The following is a 20,016-nucleotide window of genomic DNA, read 5'->3' as shown; positions in this document are numbered from 1 at the left end:
GATATTTAGGGAAAAAGTATGTATGTACCCACACACACATACATAGTATATGTGCACACAAACGTTTATTAATGAGGTGATTAAATTTCTAAAATAGAGTCCATATCAACATCCTCTTTCTGGGGTCATTTGTCTTTCTTCCATTCTTTTTATTTATCTCCCCTAATTAATTTTGGCCTCTTTTTTAACTTGTATACTTTTTTTTCCCTCTTTTTTCTAGTCTGCCTTCTTTCTATTCTCTTATTATTTCACCATTTTCTCTTGATAGGGAAAATAGCAGCCAGGCAATAGAATTTTACATGTGTTTTCACCACAGAAGGAACCTATCATTGTGTGGTACACAGTAAAACCTGTTTTCCTTACCTAATGACTTTTATTTTATATTGGAAAAATCATGTGTCTTATGGAAAGTTACGATGTTTGTGAGTCTCTGGCTTTCTATGTCATCAGGACAGTTGACAAACCACTATGTAGGAGGTCATGACAGCAGATAGTTGTTTATATCAACAATATTTTATAAAACTGCTCTTGGGGCAGATACGCACCATTCTGAGTGGGGAGCAATCAGATATTCAAGCTAAAGTTCAAATACAAATATTTAAACCAAAGTTGCCATTATCTTATTATTTGTAAAATGAGAAAAATAGGGATGAGAATAAGCTACCTGGCAGGAATGTATAAAGATTAGAGATGATCATGTAAAAGGCTTAAAACAGTCTCTAATATTAAGCAAGTGCTGAATACGTGGAAACTGTTATCACTGGAAGTTTTGTTTGTCCTTAATTGGCTATGTTGTATTGGTTTGTTTATTCATTATTTCTTCCACAATTAATGAATCCCATTTGAATCCTAAACTGCTGGCCACCATTAAACGGTTATTATTTGTTAACTTCTTTGTTTTGTTTTACAGGCAACAATTGGCATTGACTTTTTATCAAAAACTATGTACTTGGAGGATCGAACAGTGAGTAATATTTTCAGTGTGCAATTTTCTGCAACATTCCAGGTTAGAAAACTGCGATCAAAATAATCAATGATTGTCGCCATAAGAAGTACTTAGCAGAGTTACCAAAGAGAGTTTACAGTTGTTGAGAAAAACTCTTATTACTGAGTGAGTAGTACTTGGCAGTTATCTTGATTTGGAAAAATGAAAACAAAGAACTTTACAGAGAATTAAAGGAGAATTTTTATGAAGAAATTAAAGCTGCTAAAGACCTTCTAAATACCACTCTTGAGGCATTCAATAAGATTTCAATTTGTGAACTTCAGTATTTTTTTGTCAGGACAGGATGCATGTCAAAGTGACTGACTAAAAAGAAATAATGTGAGCTGGGTGCAGTGGCTCACACCTGTAATCCAAGCACTTTGGGAGGCTGGAGCAGGTGGATCACCTGAGGTCAGGAGTTTGAGACCAGCTTGGCCAACATGATGAAACCCCGTCTCGGTTAAAAATACAAAAAATTAGCCAGGCGTGGTGGCAGGCGCCTATAATCCCAGCTACTCGGGAGGCTGAGGCAGGAGAATCACTTGAACCCAGGAGGCGGAGGTTGCAGTGAGCCGAGATTGTGCTATTGCACTGTAGCCTGGGCAGCAAGAGTGAAACTCCGTTGCAAAAAAAAAAAAAAAAAAAGTAATGTGTATTTATTTGTTGGATTTCTTGTCTTTCGTCCTTTGGAATGTTTTCTTTAAATACAGTGTAAAATCTGTATTCTAGCCCACTACCCCTTGAAGAGATTCTTGTCACCTAAATAGTGAATATCTTACATGCAGTATTTTGAGACCTGCACCCAAAAACATTATTTTATTTCCAGTGTTATTTCTTATGTGTTTTTTTTTTTCCTGAATATTCTCTTTTATGGTTTAATATATAGCATGTCATTTCTTAAAATTTGTAAGCAGCCGGGTGCGGTGGCTCACGCCTGTAATCCCAGCACTTTGGGAGGCCGAGGTGGGCGAATCACCTGAGGTCAGGAGTTTAAGACTAGCCTGGCCAACGTGGTGAAACCCCATCTCTTCTAAAAGTACAAAAATTAGCCGGGCGTGGTGGTGGGTGTCTACAGTCCTAGCTACTCGGGAGGCTGAGGCAGGAGAATCATTTGAACCCGGGAGGCAGAGGTTGCAGTGAGCCGAGTTCACAGCACTGCACTCCGGCCTGAGCAACAAGAATGAGATTCTGTCTCAAAAAAAAAAAAAAAAATTGAAAGCTTGGAAACAACTTTCTGTCATGATGCAAGAACTTGATGCTTGTTTTCAGGCTTTTCTTCTTGTAATATAGATAGGAGATAGTACGTAAATAAATTTTTATGTAGGTCTGCAAAAAGGTATTCCTCCTTTTTTTTTGTTTTTCTGAGATGGCGTCTCGCTCTGTTGCCCAGGCTGGAGTGCAATGTTGTGATCTCGGCTCACTGCAAGCTCCGCCTCCCGGGTTCAAGCCATTCTCCTGCCTCAGCCTCCCAGGTAGCTGGGACTACAGGTGCCCGCCACCACGCCCAGCTCATTTTTATATTTTTAATAGAGACAGGGTTTCACCATGTTGGCCAGGATGGTCTCGATCTCTTGACCTTGTGATCCACCTGCCTCGGCCTCCCAAAGTGCTGGGATTACAGGCGTGAGCCACTGTGCCTGGCCCTCCTTTTTGTTACATTACACACACACACGCTCGCGCCTGTAATATAGATATGAGATAGTAGATAAATTTTTATGTAGGGCTGCAAAAAGGTCTTCCTCCTTTTTGTTACATTACACACACACACATGTGTTCTGGGGAGAAATGTATGGGACAAATACAAGCACAGTAGTTAAAGACCCAGTTTTAAAGTATTCTAGACCCAATAGGAAAGAGACACGTTTTAGCTTAAGAGAAGCTTTCAAAGAAGCATTAATTCCTTTACTCTGATAGCTTAGGCTGTTCCTTTCATTGACATTTACCTTAGTTTTTTTTTTTTTTTTTTTTTTTCTCTGTTTAACCATCAACAGTCTACTTTTTGACCCTGGAAGGCATAGGGATTAAAATAGGTTTTAGGTAGGGAAAAAGGGAAGCCATATTTCTGATTCTGTGAAACCTTTCCCAGTGGCATTTTCCAGTCATTTACCTTCGGAGTACGCAAAATTTTAATATTTCTCCCTTTTGAAAAAGGAGTTTTGTATTATTTTCATTCCTCACTCCCTGCAACCTCTTGCATGAGTCTTCTTTCTACTTCCTTCCCACCCTCTCCCTTTTAAAAAAACATTTTTTTTTCTTTTTAGTATTAGTTTCGTTTGTTTTTTTTTTTTTATTTATTTTTTCCCATCTCACAGATCAGGCTTCAGCTGTGGGATACTGCGGGTCAGGAACGTTTCCGTAGCCTCATTCCCAGTTACATCCGTGATTCTGCTGCAGCTGTAGTAGTTTACGATATCACAAGTAGGTATATTGCAACGGGTTGACCTTTCTTACTTTTCTTGCTTGTTTGACTGATTTTGTTGTTAGGTACGATTGCAGTTATGGGACACAGCAGGTCAAGAGCGGTTCAGGAGCTTGATTCCTAGCTACATTCGTGACTCCACTGTGGCAGTTGTTGTTTATGATATCACAAGTGAGTGGAGGGAATTATGCATTTCTAATCTTCTTTCAACCTTTAGCTTAGCTGCATGCATGTTCTTGTCTTGTGCTTGTTTTCCTTACTGGCATGTAAAAATAAGTTTTATCGTAGTAAATCACATATCAGCCAGGTCAGAAATATTTGCTTTGGTGTTTATACCAGTATGCTTTATATCTAACTGTGCCAGGTTTTTTGCCCCAGAAATTTTCTTTTGGGTCCAATTGTGAATCCTTTTCAAGGGTTTCTTAGTATCCTGTTATTCCTAAACCATACCATAATTATAGTTGGAGGAATGTCTCCTTTTAATTTAATTTGATCTCAGATTTCTCTAAAATAAAATAATCTGTGTTTAAGTCTCTTGCCAAGTTTTCCAAATTCTCCAAGCTTTCTATTGAGGCTATTACAAGCTTCTGCTAGCCAGCTTTTCTCTGCTTTCCCCTTCCAGCCATTCTGTCTCTGTAGAGGAAGACAGAGAAAACATAATGTATAGTTTTCTATTAATCTTTTTTATTTGAATCATATTTTGGTTCTGTGACTGATTTATTTACTTTGTTGCTAACAAATTACACTTTCATTTCTCTCCAAGAAAAAAATTTTAAATAGGAGGTGAAACAACCAGTAGTCTTTCTTTTTTCTAAAGATTGAATAATGCCTGTGGCCTTTTAAGTGACTGTAAATTTTCCATGAAGCATTGGTGACTGACAGTAAAATGCTTTCTGATTGAAATTGCCTTTGTAAATTGGTTTATGACATATATTAGGCAATATTAAACATTATTCCATATAGTGGTTCATAATTTATAGGAAAACCAGAGTCTTGAACTCCTGGGCTCAAGTGATCCTCCTGCCTCAGCCTTCCAAAGTGCTAGGATTAGGCCAGGCACAGTGGCTTACGCTGGAAATCCTCACATTTTGGGCGGCCAAGGCAGGTGGATCACCTGAGGTCAGGAGTTTGAGACCAGCCTGACCAACATGATGGAACTCCATCTCTACTGAAAATGCAAAAATAGCCAGATGTGGTGGCGCATGCCTGTAATCGCAGCAACTTGAGAGACGGGGGCAGGAAAATCTCTTGAACCTGGAAGTCAGAGGTTGCAGTGAGCTGAGATCGTGCCATTGCACTCCAGCCTGGGCAACAAGAGCAAAACTCCATCTCAGCAACAACAACAACAAAAACCAAAGTGCTAGGATTACAGGCATGAACCATTGTGCCCAGCCCAGTATCTGGGACTTTCTTTTTAGATTTTTAAAAAATGTGTACCACACTACACAGATGCAGTATCGTGGGCTAAAAAAAACTTACATAGACAAAGGAACTATTCATTTGGACTAATAAAACTGTTACTATACATTTTTGCATATCTCAATCAGGAATCATATCTAATAATGAATAATTGTGCTGGCAAAATTAGAAGATTGCGTTCAAGGATTTTTTTTTTTTAAATAGGTGCTATATGCAATCTTTCTTCTTTTGCACCTTTACTTTGGGTTGCTGTTTGTTTAAAAAAAAGAAGTATGTTCATATTGTGCATTGACACGTTTTGTAGCTTTAAAATGTTTGTGCTTACTTTAACCACAGCAAGTGAAACCTTACGTTTTTTTTAATCCACAAATGTGATTCAAATATTAGTATATTGTTTTCTTTAGCTGCTGTAATAAATGTTGAAGTACTCTACTTAGAATCCAACACTAGAAAAGATAAATTTTGTTACAGGTGTTTCTGGTGCATTAAACAAATAAATTTTAGGTTAAAGTGATCACAAACTGAGGAAGCTGTGCCAACAGTGGTGTTGAAAGCTATTGAAAGGCTTTACAAATTTTCTGGATGTGTTGGGACTTACTGGCTGACATACTTTTGAAAATGCTTTCTTTGTTATGTTTGGTATGTGTAAGTGATAAAAAAAGCATTGTGGCAATGTGACACCATATTATCTGCCATAACTGTCCTTATATTTCAAAAAGTTTTTTTTTTTTAAATTAAATACTACATTGCACTCACTTGGTCATATTCAAAAAAATTTTAAACTACTCTAAAAGGAACCTTGAAGATTTTATTCTTGTAATTTGTTTAAATTGCTGACAGTTGTAATCAGATAAAATGGAGTTATGTTGCAGGCACATTAAAAGTGGGGTACTAATGTGCCAGCCCCCTTCCAACTTCCAGGGCTTTTTTGGAGGGAGGTGCCCACCACCTGGGGAGGCATTTTTCAGCAACACTAATCTGTCTACCCTCCTATACCAGATGTTAACTCATTCCAGCAAACTACAAAGTGGATTGATGATGTCAGAACAGAAAGAGGAAGTGATGTTATCATCATGCTAGTAGGAAATAAAACAGATCTTGCTGACAAGAGGTATGGAGTTATTTTATGTGTGTGTAATGTTTGATTTCTGTGTTATACAGCCTTTTGTTTTTGTTCACTGAAAATTTGTTGTGAAAGGAGACATGCTTAATCCTTAAGTTTGTGTCCTCCCCTGCTTTTCTTTAGCATGGGAACCTCAAATATAAATGTAAATATTAAACACCCAGTCCTTAAGGGAAAATGAATTTTATTTTGTTTAAGCTCACGTGTAAATAACTCTTGTGCAAGTTTGTTTAGACTTGAAGCCAGTAAATATTTTGCATTTTTTAGATCTCATAAGCATGAATATTGTTTTGTTAAAGAGCAAACCAGTTTGGAAAAACCTTATCTTTAAAAATTATTCATAATGATTAAATGTACACTCTTTTCTTAGTAGTCTTCTTATAAACATCCATTATAATTCAGTGGTGTGGGTTTTTGTTTTTTGATTGTTGTTTTCTAATTGTGTGGTTGAACCAGACTGTGTAGTTGCACTGAATAGCTTGATTGTGATACCTTAGTCAAATGAGCAAAGCAATATTCAAGTCACAGGATGCAAAATATATTAACATTCACTGTAGAACCCATGGCTTGAATATTTGCTTTCAGCATTCTTAAGCGATTTACTGCATACTCTTTCTGCTTTAAATAGTTTTGACCATACTACTTAATAGTAAGAGCTTTTACTGTTTATTATTTGTTTATTCATGAGATGGATATTGAAATTCGGGTAATGAACTTGTGATATTAATTCAAATGTTGCAAAGAAAGCCAGTGTTAAAAGACTTGTGGAGATGTGAAGCCCATTTCTGCCCATGGCACCTCAATTAGAATTGGTAGTACAGGCCAGGCGCAGTGGCTCACAACTGTAATCCCAGCACTTTGGGAGACCAGGGAGGGTGGATCACGAGGTCAGGAGTTCAAGACCAGCCTGGCCAAGATGGTGAAACCCTGTCTCTACTAAAAATACAAAATTAGCTAGGTGCTGTGGCAGGCACCTGTAATCCCAGCTACTCGGGAGGCTGAGGCAGGAGAATCACTTGAACCCGGGGGGCGGAGGTTGCAGTGAGCTGAAATCGTGCCACTATACTCCAGCCTGGGCAACAGAGTGAGAGACTGTCTCAAAAAAAAAAAAAAAAAAAAGTAGTACAGTTGCAAAAAAGTCTTAATTTAAAAGTAAATTCAAAGTGATTTCATCTTTTCTTTATAAAAATCTTTTTTGGACATGAATTGCTATGAAGGAAATTTTCACTATTTTATTTTTCTTCACTCTAGAGACTTCGTAGGTACCTTTTTTTTTTTTTTTTGGGGGGGGGGGAGATGGAGTCTCACTCTGTCACCCAGGCTGGAATGCAGTGGTGTGATCTCAGCTCATTGCAACCTCCGCCTCACCAGGTTCAAGCAATTCTTCTGCCTCAGCCTCCTGAGTAGCTGGGATTACAGGCACCTGCCACTGCGTCCTGCAAATTTTTGTATTTTTAGTAGAGACGAGATTTCACCATGTTGGCCAGGCTGGTCTTGAACTCCTGACCTCGTGATCCACCTGCCTCAGCCTCCCAAAGTACCCGGATTACAGGCGTGAGCCACCACGCCCTGCCGGTACCTTCATTTTACTTGTTTATTTTTGAGTTGGAGTCTTGCATTGTGACCCGGGCTGGAGTGCAATGGCGCGATCTCGGCTCACTGCAACCTCTGCCTCCCAGGTTCAAGCGATTCTCCTGCCTCAGCCTCCCAAGTAGCTGGGATTACTGGCGCCTACCACCATGCCCGGCTAGTTTTTTGTATTTTTAGTAGAGACGAGGTTTCACTCTGTTGGCCAGGTTGGTCTCGAACTCCTGACCTTGTGATCCACCCGCCTTGGCCTTCCAAAGTGCTGGGATTACGGGCGTGAGCCACCGTGCCTGGCCTCTTCATTTTTAAATAGGAAAATTGTGTATCTGAATTGTTTCCCTTTATAGCCAGAGTCATCTGAGGAGGATGCTTATAAGGATTAGTTTTTTTATTGCTTAATATTTCAGTTGAGGCCGGGCGCAGTGGCTCAAGCCTGTAATCCCAGCACTTTGGGAGGCCGAGACGGGCGGATCACGAGGTCAGGAGATCGAGACCATCCTGGCTAACCCGGTGAAACCCCGTCTCTACTAAAAATACAAAAAACTAGCCGGGCGAAGTGGCGGGTGCCTGTAGTCCCAGCTACTCGGGAGGCTGAGGCAGGAGAATGGCGTAAACCCAGGAGGCAGAGCTTGCAGTGAGCTGAGATCTGTCTGCTGCACTCCAGCCTGGGCGACAGAGCGAGACTCCGTCTCAAAAAAAAAAAAAAAAAAAAAAAAATTTCAGTTGAGTGCACAAATGGTAGAAACTTATCAAATTTTATATATATATATGTGTGTGTGTGTGTATGTGTGTGTGTTTTGAAATGGAGTTTCGCTCTTGTCGCTCAGGCTGGAGTACAATCTTGGCTCATTCCAATCTCAGTCTCCTAGGCTCAAGCGATTCTCCTGCCTCAGCCTCCCAAGTAGCTGGAATTACAAGAGCTCGCCACCACACCTGGCTAATTTTTGTATTTTTTAGTAGTGACAAGGTTTCACCATGTTGGCCAGGATGGTCTCAAACTCCTGACCTCAGGTGATCCACCCACCTCGGCTTCCCAAAGTGTTGAGATTACAGGCATTAGCCACCATGCCCTACCTAAAACTATAATAATTTTTCTTTAAGGTAACATTTGTCAGTTGCTTTGAAATTACCATCTTTCTTGGTAATCTTTACCAGACTATCATCTCTCAACTGTTCACATTTAAAACAATTAGAGCTTGTTCATTCCACCAAAATGATTTTCAAATGGGTAAAAGGCTTAATTTTTTAAAGCATCTTTATATTTGGCCTTTTATAAGCATGACATGAAATCCTGAAGCCATAAAGGGAAAGATTGATAAGTTTGAATACATAAAGAGCGTATTTACCTGTTAGATCGACCATGATTCAGAAGATTTAAATCCACAGTATTTTCAAGAGTTTGAATAAACAGGAATTCTCATGCACTGAAAATGTAACTATAAACAATTTTGGGGGGAAACAATTGGATGATACTAGAATTTAAAATAATGTTACTGACCCGGTATCCCACAGATGGGCCCACAGAAATGTGAAAATGTGACCATACAAGAATGTTTCTTGCAACATTATTTATAATACTGAAAAATTAAAAGCAATCTAGATATCCAGCAGCAGTAGATTGGAGATATAAATAGTATTTTGTAAGTGGAATACTTTGTAGCCATTAAAAAGAATGACAGAAATTTACTGATGTTTTAACATATTTCTAACACATGAAGCTTAGAAAAGCACTTGATCAATGTGTATAACACGATATCTTTTCTATTTTAAAACAGATGGCAGGCTGGGCATGGTGACTCACACCTGTAATCCCAGCACTTTGGGAGGTCAAAGTGGGCAGATCACTTGAGGTCAGGAATTGGAGACCAGCCTGGCCAACATAGTGAAACCCCATCTCTACTAAAAATACAAAAATTAGCCGGGTGTGGTGGTGTGTGCCTGTAATCCCAGCTACTCAGGAGGCTGAGGCAGGAGAATTGGTTGAACCCGGGAGGCGGAAGTTGTAGTGAGCTGAGATCTACGCCATTGCACTCCAGCCTGGGCGGCAGAGTGAGACTCCATCTCAAAAAAAAAAAAGAAAAAAGATGATTATGGAGAGTAGTAGGCAATAAGGCAAACAAACAAACAGATCAAATGAAGGCCAGATCATGTACAGCAAAGTGAGGGCTCACTCTTAATGAGATTAGAGGGTTTGAGTAGAGGAATAACTTTTCATGGATCACTGTTCTATTAAAATTAAAGAGGTAGGCTGGCACGGTGGCTCGCGTCTATAATCCCAGCACTTTGGGAAGCAGAGGCGGGCAGATCACTTGAGGTCAGGAGTTCAAGACCAACCTGGCCAATATGGTGAAACCCCATCTCTGCTAAAAATACAAAAATTAGCCTGTCATGGTGGCGCGTGCCTGTAATCCCAGCTACTCAGGAGGCTGAGGCAGAAGAATTGCTTGAACCCAAGAGGCAGAGGTGGCAGTGAGCTGAGATTGCACCACTGCGCTCCAGCATGGGCGACAGAGTGAGACTGTCTCAAAAAAAAAAAAAGAATTTAAAGGGGTAATAATGGGAGTGAGAAGACTAGTAAGGAGGCTAATCCAGTCTGTCATCCAAGCAAGAAATTATGACTTGGACTAAGACAGTGATAGCTTATACAGTGATAAGTGGTTCAGTTCAGATATATTTTGAAGATAGAGCTATCAGGATATACTTATGCAGTGGATGGATTACATACTGATGGGTGGAATGTGGAGTGTGAGTGAAGGAGCAGTTGAGGATGATACCTAGATTTTTGGCCTGGGTGACTGTCGTTAACTTGAGATAAGAGCGACTGTCTAAAGAGCTGTTTTAGGAGAGAACATGACCTGAGTTTTGGTCATGTTAAGTTTAGAATGGCCATTAGAAATCTTAGTGAAGATGTCAGATATGCAGTTGGATGATATGTGTCTGGGGTTCAGAGGAACAGTCCAGGGTAGATATATGTTTGGGAGTCATCAGCGTATAGATGGTATTTAAAACCATGAGACTGTATGGGATCAGCAAGGGAGTAATTGTAGCTAGAGAAGAGGACCAAGGAGTACATTTTAGGGTATTTTTTATTTAAAACAGGATCTTTCAGTCTTGGCACTATTGACATTTTGGGCCAGGTAATTCTTGTCCTGTGCGTTTTAGGATATTTTAGGGTATTTTAGGATATTTAGCAATATCCTTGGCTTCTTCCCAGTAGATACCGGTAGCACACACATAACCAGGTTGTGACAACCAAACTCTCTCCCCAGATTGCCCCTGGTTAAGATCCACTGACTGAGAAGTTAAGGAAGTAAAGAGGAACTGGTGAAACAAGTAAGAAGGAGAAATTGGCCACAAAAGTAGGAGGAAAACCAGGTGGATACAGTGTTCTGAAAGCCAAATGAAAATAAATGTTTTAAGGAGAAGACAGTTATTAACTATGCCACATGCTCTTTAAGGTCAAACCAAATGAAGACTGAGAATTACCCATTGGATTTAGAAGTTTGAAGGTTATTAATGTTGTTGACAGGTAGTCACACTGAAGTGATGGGGTTGAAAATCTCACTACAGTAGGTTCAAGACAGAATGCCCCTCTTACCTCTGAAGTTATAAGATAAGATGAATAAGATGACCCTATTTTTATTAATAATAGTAAAAGAAAAATCTGGCCAGCGTGGTGGCTCACACCTCCCAGCACTTTGGGAATCCGAGGCAGGCAGATCACTTGAGGCCAGGAGTTCGAGACCAGCCTGGGCCAACATAGAAAAACCCTGTCTCTACTAAAAATATAAAAATTAGCCAGGCAAGGTGGCACATGCTTGTAATCCCAGCTACTTGGGTGACTGAGACATGAGAATCACTTGACCCCAGGAGGTGGAAGTAAGTGATCTGAGATCGTGTCATTGCACTCTAGCCTGGGTGAGAGTGAGACTGTCCAAAAAAAAAAAAAAAGCCTCTATAATTAAAGCAATGTGGTCTTGCTGCATGAATAGTTACAGAAAAGTAGAACAGAGTAGAAAAGCTAGAAAGAACCGGGCGTGGTGGCTCATGCCTATAATCCCAGCACTTTGGAAGACCAAGGCAGGCGGATTACCTGAGGTCAAGAGTTCAAGACCAGCCTGGCCAACATGGTGAAACCCTATCTCTACTAAAAATACAAAAATTAGCCGGGCGTGGTGGCACGTGCCTGTAATCCCAGCTACTCGGGAGGCTGAGGCAGAAGAATTGCTTGAGCCTGGGAGGCAGAGGTTGCAGTGAGCTGAGATCATGCCACTGCACTCCAGCCTGGCCGACAGAGTGAGACTCTGTCTCAAAAAAAATAAAAAAGAAAGAAAGGCTAGAAACAGACCCGGTTTCATATAGAAAATAAGTATGAAGGTGGTACCTCAAATCACTGGGGGAAATGAACTATGTAATAAATTGATTGGAGTAACTGGTTAACTGTATAGAAAAAGATAAAATTGGATCAAGTTCTCATATTACACTAGGACAAATTCTGAAGGGATTAGAGATTTAATTGTGAAAATAAAATAAGGACTAACTGAATTCTGGTTCTTAATGATACTAATGCTATGACACAAAATAAGGGAAAATGTTAAGTTTGATTACATAAAACATTATAAACAAAGCAAATGGCAAACTAGGGAAAAGTATTTGTAAATTGTATCAAAAATGGCTAATATCCCAAATATATAAAAAGCCTCTAAAAGTAAAGATAAACATCACTATAGAAAAATTGACTAGAAATATGAAGTTATGGAGAAAGTAACATAGCTCTTAATTATCTGAAAAGAAGCTCAGTCTTGCTCTTACTGAAGTACTGATTGAAACTACACTGAGAAATATTTTTGCCTCAGATTCAGACTGCCAGAATTCCAAGTTTGTTGAAGTCCTCTGCTAGCAAGGCTATAAGGAAAACAGTTACTCTTATGAATTGCTGAGGCAATGCAGAATGGTAATACTCCTATGGAGGAGAGAGAGTTGCTTTTTGGCAATATCTAACAGACGTTTAGCCTTTGACCTGGAAATCCCACTTCTAGGAATCTCCTCAAGATACATTGGTAAGAGTACAAAAAGACATATATACAAGTCTATTTCCTATAGCACTATTTGTAATATCTAAAGACTGTAAACAACCCAGATGTCCACAAAAGGAAAATGGTTTGACAAACTTACAAACATCCTTTTAAAGGAGTACTAGACAGGTACAAAAAGGAACGAAGAAAGTATATATTACTATGGAGTTAATCTTCAGGATATATGACTAAGTGAATGCAAGGTGAAGTCATCTGTAACATGGTACAGTTTACTTGAGAGAAATACAGATGTATATACACATTACCCAAAACAAAATGAGGACTCTACTGGGCTGCCATCTCAGCTGGACTGCTGCTGTGGAGCTCAGCATCAAATACTTTAGGAGAAGCTGCAGAGGGACCTGGAGACAGAGCATGGTGGAGGTAGAGGATACAACCCTCACACCACTGTGCTGTATGTCCATCTTTCAAGTCCTGGTGGTGTCCGCAGAGTTTGAAGGGAAGCCACTGCTTCAGAGATACCAGGTGGTAAATGCATGTGTAGTGGAAGTGCACTCCTGTGCATCTATGCCTTTGAGCAGAAAGCCTTTGAGTCCCAATTAGTGGGCCCATGAGTGGCCAAAATGAGGGACTGGGACCTGTATAGCCATTAAACTGTAAATAAGGGCCAAAAAGGAAAGATAAATCATAAGTTTAATGAAAATGGGCTGGGCATAGTGGCTTACCACCTCTATTCCCAAAGGAAGCTGAGGCAGAAGGATCATTTGAGGCCAGGAGTTCGAGGTTACAGTGAGCTACAATCCTGCTACTGCACTCATGTGCAACAGAGCAAGACCTTGTCTCAAAAAAAATAAATAAATAAATAACTTTTTTTTTTTGAGACTGAGTCTTACTCTGTCGCCCAGGCTGGAGTGCAATAGCACAACCTCAGCTCACTGCAACCTCCGCCTCCTGGGTTCAAGTGATTCTCCTGCTTCAGCCTCCTGAGTAGCTGGGACTATAGGGATGCCCAGCTAATTTCCTTTTTTTTTTTTTTTTTGAGATGGACTCTCGCTCTGTCACCCAGGCTGGAGTGCAATGGCGCAGTGTTGGCTCACTGCAAGCTCCGCCTCCTGGGTTCGAGCCATTCTCCTGCCTTAGCCTCTTGAGTAGCTGGGACTACAGGCGCCTGCCACAACGCCCAGCTAATTTTTTTGTATTTTTAGTAGAGAAGGGGTTTCACTATATTAGTCAGGATAGTCTCAATCTCCTGACCTTGTGATCTACCCGCCCCGGCCTCCTAAAGTGCTGAGATTACAGGCGTGAGCCTCTGTTCCCAGCCACGCCTGGCTAATTTTCGTATTTTTATTAGAGATGGGATTTTACCATGTTGGCCAGGCTAGTCTTCAACTCTGACCTCAAATAATCCACCCACCTTGCTGGGATTACAGGTGTGAGCCACCACACTCGGCTAGATATTAACTGTTTTTAGTAAACATATTGGTGATGATGTTGGATATTGTTATTTCAAAATGATTGTCTGTATTCTGCATAAAATAAATGAATACTTTGATTAATTATTGTCTTGGGGAACTGGGATTTTGGACATGGGAGATGGAAATACAGATATAAGATTAATAAAGTTAAATATAAATAAATATAAGCATGAGTTCATTACATTTTTTAGCATTTGAAAATTTTTAATATTTTCTAGCTCTGTCTACTGAAAGGGCTTAAACCAGGAGGAATGATCCCACATTACCATATATAAATACTGTTTCTTTCCAAAGGAACCAGGGCTACTTAAAGAAATGACAAATTTGGCATCTGGTCCAGAAAATGTACACAATGGGGCTGGAACATCATGTCATACCATAAATCAAAGAAGTTATTAAAGACCATTGAGCCGGGCGCGGTGGCTCACGCCTGTAATCCCAGCACTTTGGGAGGCCGAGGCGGGCGGATCACGAGGTCAGGAGATCGAGACCATCCTGGCTAACAAGGTGAAACCCCGTCTCTACTAAAAATATAAAAAATTAGCCAGGCGTGGTGGCGGGCGCCTGTAGTCCCAGCTACTCGGGAGGCTGAGGCAGGAGAATGGCGTGAGCCCGGGAGGCGGAGCTTGCAGTGAGCTGAGATCACGCCACTGCACTCCAGCCTGGGTAACAGAGAGACTCTGTCTCAAAAAAAAAAAAAAAAAAAAAAGACCATTGAGGTTATGTCAGATTCAGGAGAGCCAACTCAAGCTCTACTGGTCAAACTGTAGGAAAATTTGAAAATCAGTAATTACTGTAAAATGTTTAAATCCACAAGTAATAGTAATAATAATAATATAGTTAAGGAGAAAACTCATTGGTCACCTTTGGAACATGCCAGAGACTGACTCGAGCATTTATCCTCGTTTCCTCTCCCTGCCTCCGTCACTCCTTCCCTCCTTGTTCTAAGTACCTCGGGATAAGCAAATAATTGAGAAAGTTTATTTCTAAAGAAGTATTTAATTTGCTATAAAGGACATTGGAATAACTGGCAGTAAAGGACATTATTGGGATAATTGACAGAAGAATAAAACCTATAGATTCAATGATGGTATATTGATGTTAATTCCCAAATTTAATAATTGTACTGTGGTTGTATAAGAGAATGTCCTTGTTTTTAGGAAATTCACACTGCTGAAGTATTTAAGGCTAAAGGTCTGCAGATTGGCAGTTTACTCTCAAATAGTTTTTTTAAAAAGTGTTTTAGAAAATTTATATACATGGAGAAAATGAGAAGATAAAACAAGCAAATGTAAAATCTTAACAGTTGGAGTGTTATGTAAGAATGTTCTTGTTTTTAGGGAGTGGAGAATTCTAGAATAATAATTTCTTGTAGGCAAGAAGGGAATGGGATCTAATACATAGGTGTAAGTTTTGAGAATAAGGACAATTCTTTCATAGTAATAGGACTAGAGGTAGAATATAAGGGCACACTTGCAAGTAGATGGACGCTTGTGGAAGTTCTCTTCCATTGCTCAGTTTTCTGTGTTGTAGGAAGCAGGGTTTGTCTGCTGATAGTTTAAATCTATCTAATTAGAACATTTGTATATTTATGGAATACTTACCTGTCAGCTTAGGCATTAGGAATACCAAATAAATGATATAATCTTGCACTTGAGAGCTCACAATTTCAGACACAATGTTAATTGTAATGCATCACAAAATACCCTGTAAAGGAAATATTAAAGTATTAATATTTTGTATCTAGAGGGTTTACCATACATGTGTTTGACTCACTTACTTCACTTAGATAAATCCACAAAATCGGCCAGGCACAGTGGCTCATGCCTCTAATCCCAACACTTTGGTAGGCTGAGATGGGTGGATCACCTGAGGCCAGGAGTTCGAGACCAGCCTGGCCAACATGGTGAAACCCCGTCTCTACTAAAAATATGAAAATTAGCCAGGCATGGTGATAGGCACCTGTAATACCAGCTACTCAGGAGGCTGAGGCAGGAGAATCGCTTGAATCCAGGTGGTGGAGGTTGCAGTGAGCTGAGATCATGCCATTGTACTCCAGCCTGGGCGACAAGGGCAAAACTCTGTCTCAAAAAGAAGAAATCCACAAAATCTAACCTAAGGAAATGATTTGCAGTGCACAAAATATCAAGCACAAATATTTAGGGCAAAAATTTTCATGGTAGTGTATAATTGGAAAACAACTTGCATTCTAATAGTTTGGAAATGGCCACATAAATTATAGGAGCGAATTGACAGAAATTGTCTAGCCATAAAAATTATTTTACACAAAGATTTGAATTTTAAGGCTAAAAGCCTATGGTCTGATACTAAGGGAAAGAGGCAAGCTATTAAGCGTTTTTTGTTTTATTTTTAGCTTTTTCTTTTTTTGAGACAGGGTCTGTTGCCCAGACTGGAGTGCAGTGATGTGGTGGCCTAATAATGGTTCACTGCAGCCTCCACATTCCTGGACTCAAGCATCCTCAAGCTATTAAGTTTTTAAAAGTAAAAAAATTACAGGATGAGCCCAGTCAAGTGAAAGCAAATCAGTAACAAAAAGTCTTTTTAAAAAAAGTATACACACACAGAAACACACAAATTTCAAAAGTGTGGCAGATTAATGAATTTTCAAACTAATCTGACCTGTATAACCAGTCCTTATGTCAAGGAAAGTTATTTTCAGAGCTTTCTTTATAATCTTTATAATATTGTCTATGTCTCAAAAGTAAGAAGTTTGTTTGTTTCTTTACAGGCAAGTGTCAATTGAGGAGGGAGAGAGGAAAGCCAAAGAGCTGAATGTTATGTTTATTGAAACTAGTGCAAAAGCTGGATACAATGTAAAGCAGGTAAGTTGAGTTGAGGTTACCAAATTGAAAAAACGTGAAATAATTGTGTGAATATTCTATTCTCTGGTGTATGGTTTTCTTCCCCCTGGCAAGAGCAGGCCTTACAAACTAGCAGTGTATTTTCAAACAGTGAAAAATATAAATGTTGCATAGTTTTTGGAAAAAGAAAAAACTTGCCAAACTTCAGATTGTGAACAGAACTACTGCAAAGTGGTAAATCTACCATACTCTCCTCTCACTACATTCCTACTGCATTGCTTTAAAGGTAAATTTTCTTTCTTTCATTCTATTTTGAGATGGAGTTTCTGTCTTATTGCCCAGGCTGTAATGCAATGGCGCGATCTCAGCTCACTGCAACCTCTGCCTCCTGGGTTCAAGCGATTCTCCTGCCTCAGCCTCCCGAGTAGCTGGGATTACAGGCATGCGCCACGACGCCCGGCTAATTTTGTATTTTTAGTAGAGACGGGGTTTTTTCCATGTTGGTCAGGCTGGTCTTGAACTCCCAACCTCAGGTGATCCGCCTGCCTCGGCCCCCCAAAGTGCTAGGATTACAGGTGTGAGCCACCATGCCCGGCTAGTAAATTTTCTTTATTTCAGAGTTTGATGCCAAGACTGAAATAAATGAAAATAAATATTTGCTGTCCGTATTTCTGAGTTTGATGCCAAGACTGAGATAAATGAAAGCGAGTATTTGCTGTCAGTCATGGTGTTCTTCTACTTGTTGTAAAAGTAAATTCTGATTATTTTATCCTTAATAAACTGCTGGTGTTTGAACAATGTTTACAACAGGTCTTTTTGGGGGAAGGCAGGAAAATATAGGGAGATGTCAAATTATCAAGTCATTTACAAGATAGGTCAGCCAGAGACTCACCTGCTTGACTCTTCAAGGCTATATATCATATAGAGTAGTGGTCCCAGATTTATAAGATTTATGGACATATATATATGTATTTAGGTTTGGTTTTTTTTGTTTTTTGAGACGGAGTCTTGCTCTGTCACCCAGGCTAGAGTGCAGTGGCGCGATTTCGGCTCACTTCAAGCTTCACCTCCCAAGTTAATGCCATTCTCCTGCCTCAGCCTCCCAAGTAGCTGGGACTACAGGCGCCCGCACCATACCTGGCTAATTTTTTGTGTTTTTGGTAGAGACGGGGTTTCACCGTGTTAGCCAGGATGGTCTCAGTCTCCTGACTTCGTGATCCATCTGCCTCAGCCTCCCAAAGTGCTGGGATTATAGGCGTGAGCCACCATGCCTGGCTTAGACCAATAATTTTCTTAATTGAGGGTGATCAACGGAGGGTAACAGTAGCATCTTTTAAATAATTAAAGCTTTATGAAAAAGTCTTTATATTGTTATTTTTTATACTTTATTTCCCTCCATGCCTTGAACCATTATGTAAGTAATATTGAATGATCACTCATTCTTTCCTCATTAACATATTGTTTCATGGTTTGATATTTTTGCTCATGCTTTTGTTTCCTTTGCTTAGAATGTTCATTTTTTTTGCTTTCCTAATTGTACTCCTTGTAAGTTTCAGTTTAGATGTCAGCTCTTCAGCAACATTTTCTCTGACATTTCCCATCCTACCTCCTGTCTGTGACACCTGATTCTCTTACGTGTTTTCACAGACCTGATCTCAGTGTCATACTTTACCACAGTGTATTGAAAATCTCTCTCTCTCTCATCAGAATTATATATTCCCAGAACCTAGCAATGTGTATGGAACGTAGTAAGTGATAAGTAAATGAACCCATAGGAGCCACAGACAGTTAAATAATTTGTGTAATACCATTATATTAGCCATATGCCACTATTCTAAGACAAAGCAGTGGGTAGCTTCATCTGACTTTCTCTTTTCTATTTCTTATATATTTTTTCTTTTATATTTATTTATTTTTTGTTTGAGACAGGGTCTCACTCTATCTCCCAGGCTGAGTGCAGTGGTGCAATCTCGGCTCACTGCAACCTCTGCCTCCAGGGTTCAAGTGATTCTCATGCCTCACATTCCCCAGTAGCTGGGATTACAGGTGTGCGACACTGTGCCGGGCTAATTTTTGTACCTTTCGTAGAGACAGGGTTTCACCTTGTTGGTCAGGCTTGTCTCAAACTCCTTGCCTTAAGTGATCTGCCTGCTTCTGCCTCCCAGAGTGCTGGGATTACAGGTGTGAGCCACCAAACCCAGCTGGCTTTCTCTTTTAGAGAGATTTTAATAAGGGTGTGAGCTAGTTGCTTCTATATCCTGCTTTCAGGCTATCCTTTTCTTGGTTAATAGCTGAAGAAGGCATTGCTGTGGTCCCCTAGCCCCGACCCTAAGTAGCCTCATAGGTTTAGAAGCTCTAGAATTATCAGATAGCATATAGTAAGCACTACTGATGTCTGGTGTCTTCATGATGTTTGATTGCTTCCGATTTTATTTTTATTATTTTTATTTTTTATTTATTTATATGAGATGGAGTCTCACTCTGTCGCCAGGCTGAAGTGCAGTGGCGCGATCTTGGCTCACTGCAACCTCCGCCTCCCAGGTTGAAGTGATTCTCCTGCCTCAGCCTCCTGAGTAGCTGGGACTACAGGCGCCCACCACCATGCCCAGCTAATATTTTTGTATTTTTAGTAGAGACAGAGTTTCACCATGTTAAGCAGGATGATCTCCATCTCCTGACCTCATGATCCGCCTGCCTCGGCCTCCCAAAGTGCTGGAATTGCAGGTGTGAGCCACCATGCCCTGCCCCTCTTATTTTTATTTTTTTGAGATGAGGTCTTGCTCTGTTTCCCAGGCTGGAGTGCAGTGGCATAATCACAGCTCATTGCAGCCTTGACCTCTCAGGCTCAAGTGATTCTCCCACCGCAGCCTCCAGAATAGCTGGGACTACAGGCACGCACTACCTTGCCCAGCTAATTTTTAATTTTTTTCCAGAGAATACGTTCTTGCCATGTTGTCCAGGCTAGTCTTGAACTCCTAGACTCAGGTGATCCTCCCACCTTGGCCTCCCAAGATGTTGGGATTATAGATGTGAGCCCCTCTGCCTAGCCAATTTTGAGTAAATTTATAGCATTGTACAACTATTACCATAATCTGATGTTAGAACATTTTTATTACTAGGTATATATTTTTTTTCCAAAAGCCTAACCCA

At 40.1% G+C, this 20,016-nt stretch overlaps 1 protein-coding gene across 5 annotated transcripts in view; it reads left to right on the top strand.

The window, feature by feature from the left end:
• Nucleotides 1-20,016, top strand: part of RAB6A (RAB6A, member RAS oncogene family) — a 100,467-nt gene that overhangs the window by 43,919 nt on the left and 36,532 nt on the right. For 2 of the 5 annotated variants that reach the window (XR_013403321.1, XM_015115136.3), the window contains exons 3-6: nucleotides 911-964; nucleotides 3,470-3,575; nucleotides 5,823-5,934; nucleotides 16,794-16,887. Coding sequence is in view for 3 of the 5 variants with exons in the window: in XM_015115136.3 (XP_014970622.1) it covers nucleotides 911-964; nucleotides 3,470-3,575; nucleotides 5,823-5,934; nucleotides 16,794-16,887 (366 nt within the window). In the remaining 2 variants the exon portion in view is untranslated. 5 annotated transcript variants of the gene reach the window in all.

The sequence above is a fragment of the Macaca mulatta genome, chromosome 14 (assembly GCF_049350105.2).
Source record: "Macaca mulatta isolate MMU2019108-1 chromosome 14, T2T-MMU8v2.0, whole genome shotgun sequence".
NCBI classification, from domain to species: Eukaryota; Metazoa; Chordata; class Mammalia; order Primates; family Cercopithecidae; genus Macaca; species Macaca mulatta.
This window is presented reverse-complemented; position numbering and strand designations above follow the sequence as displayed.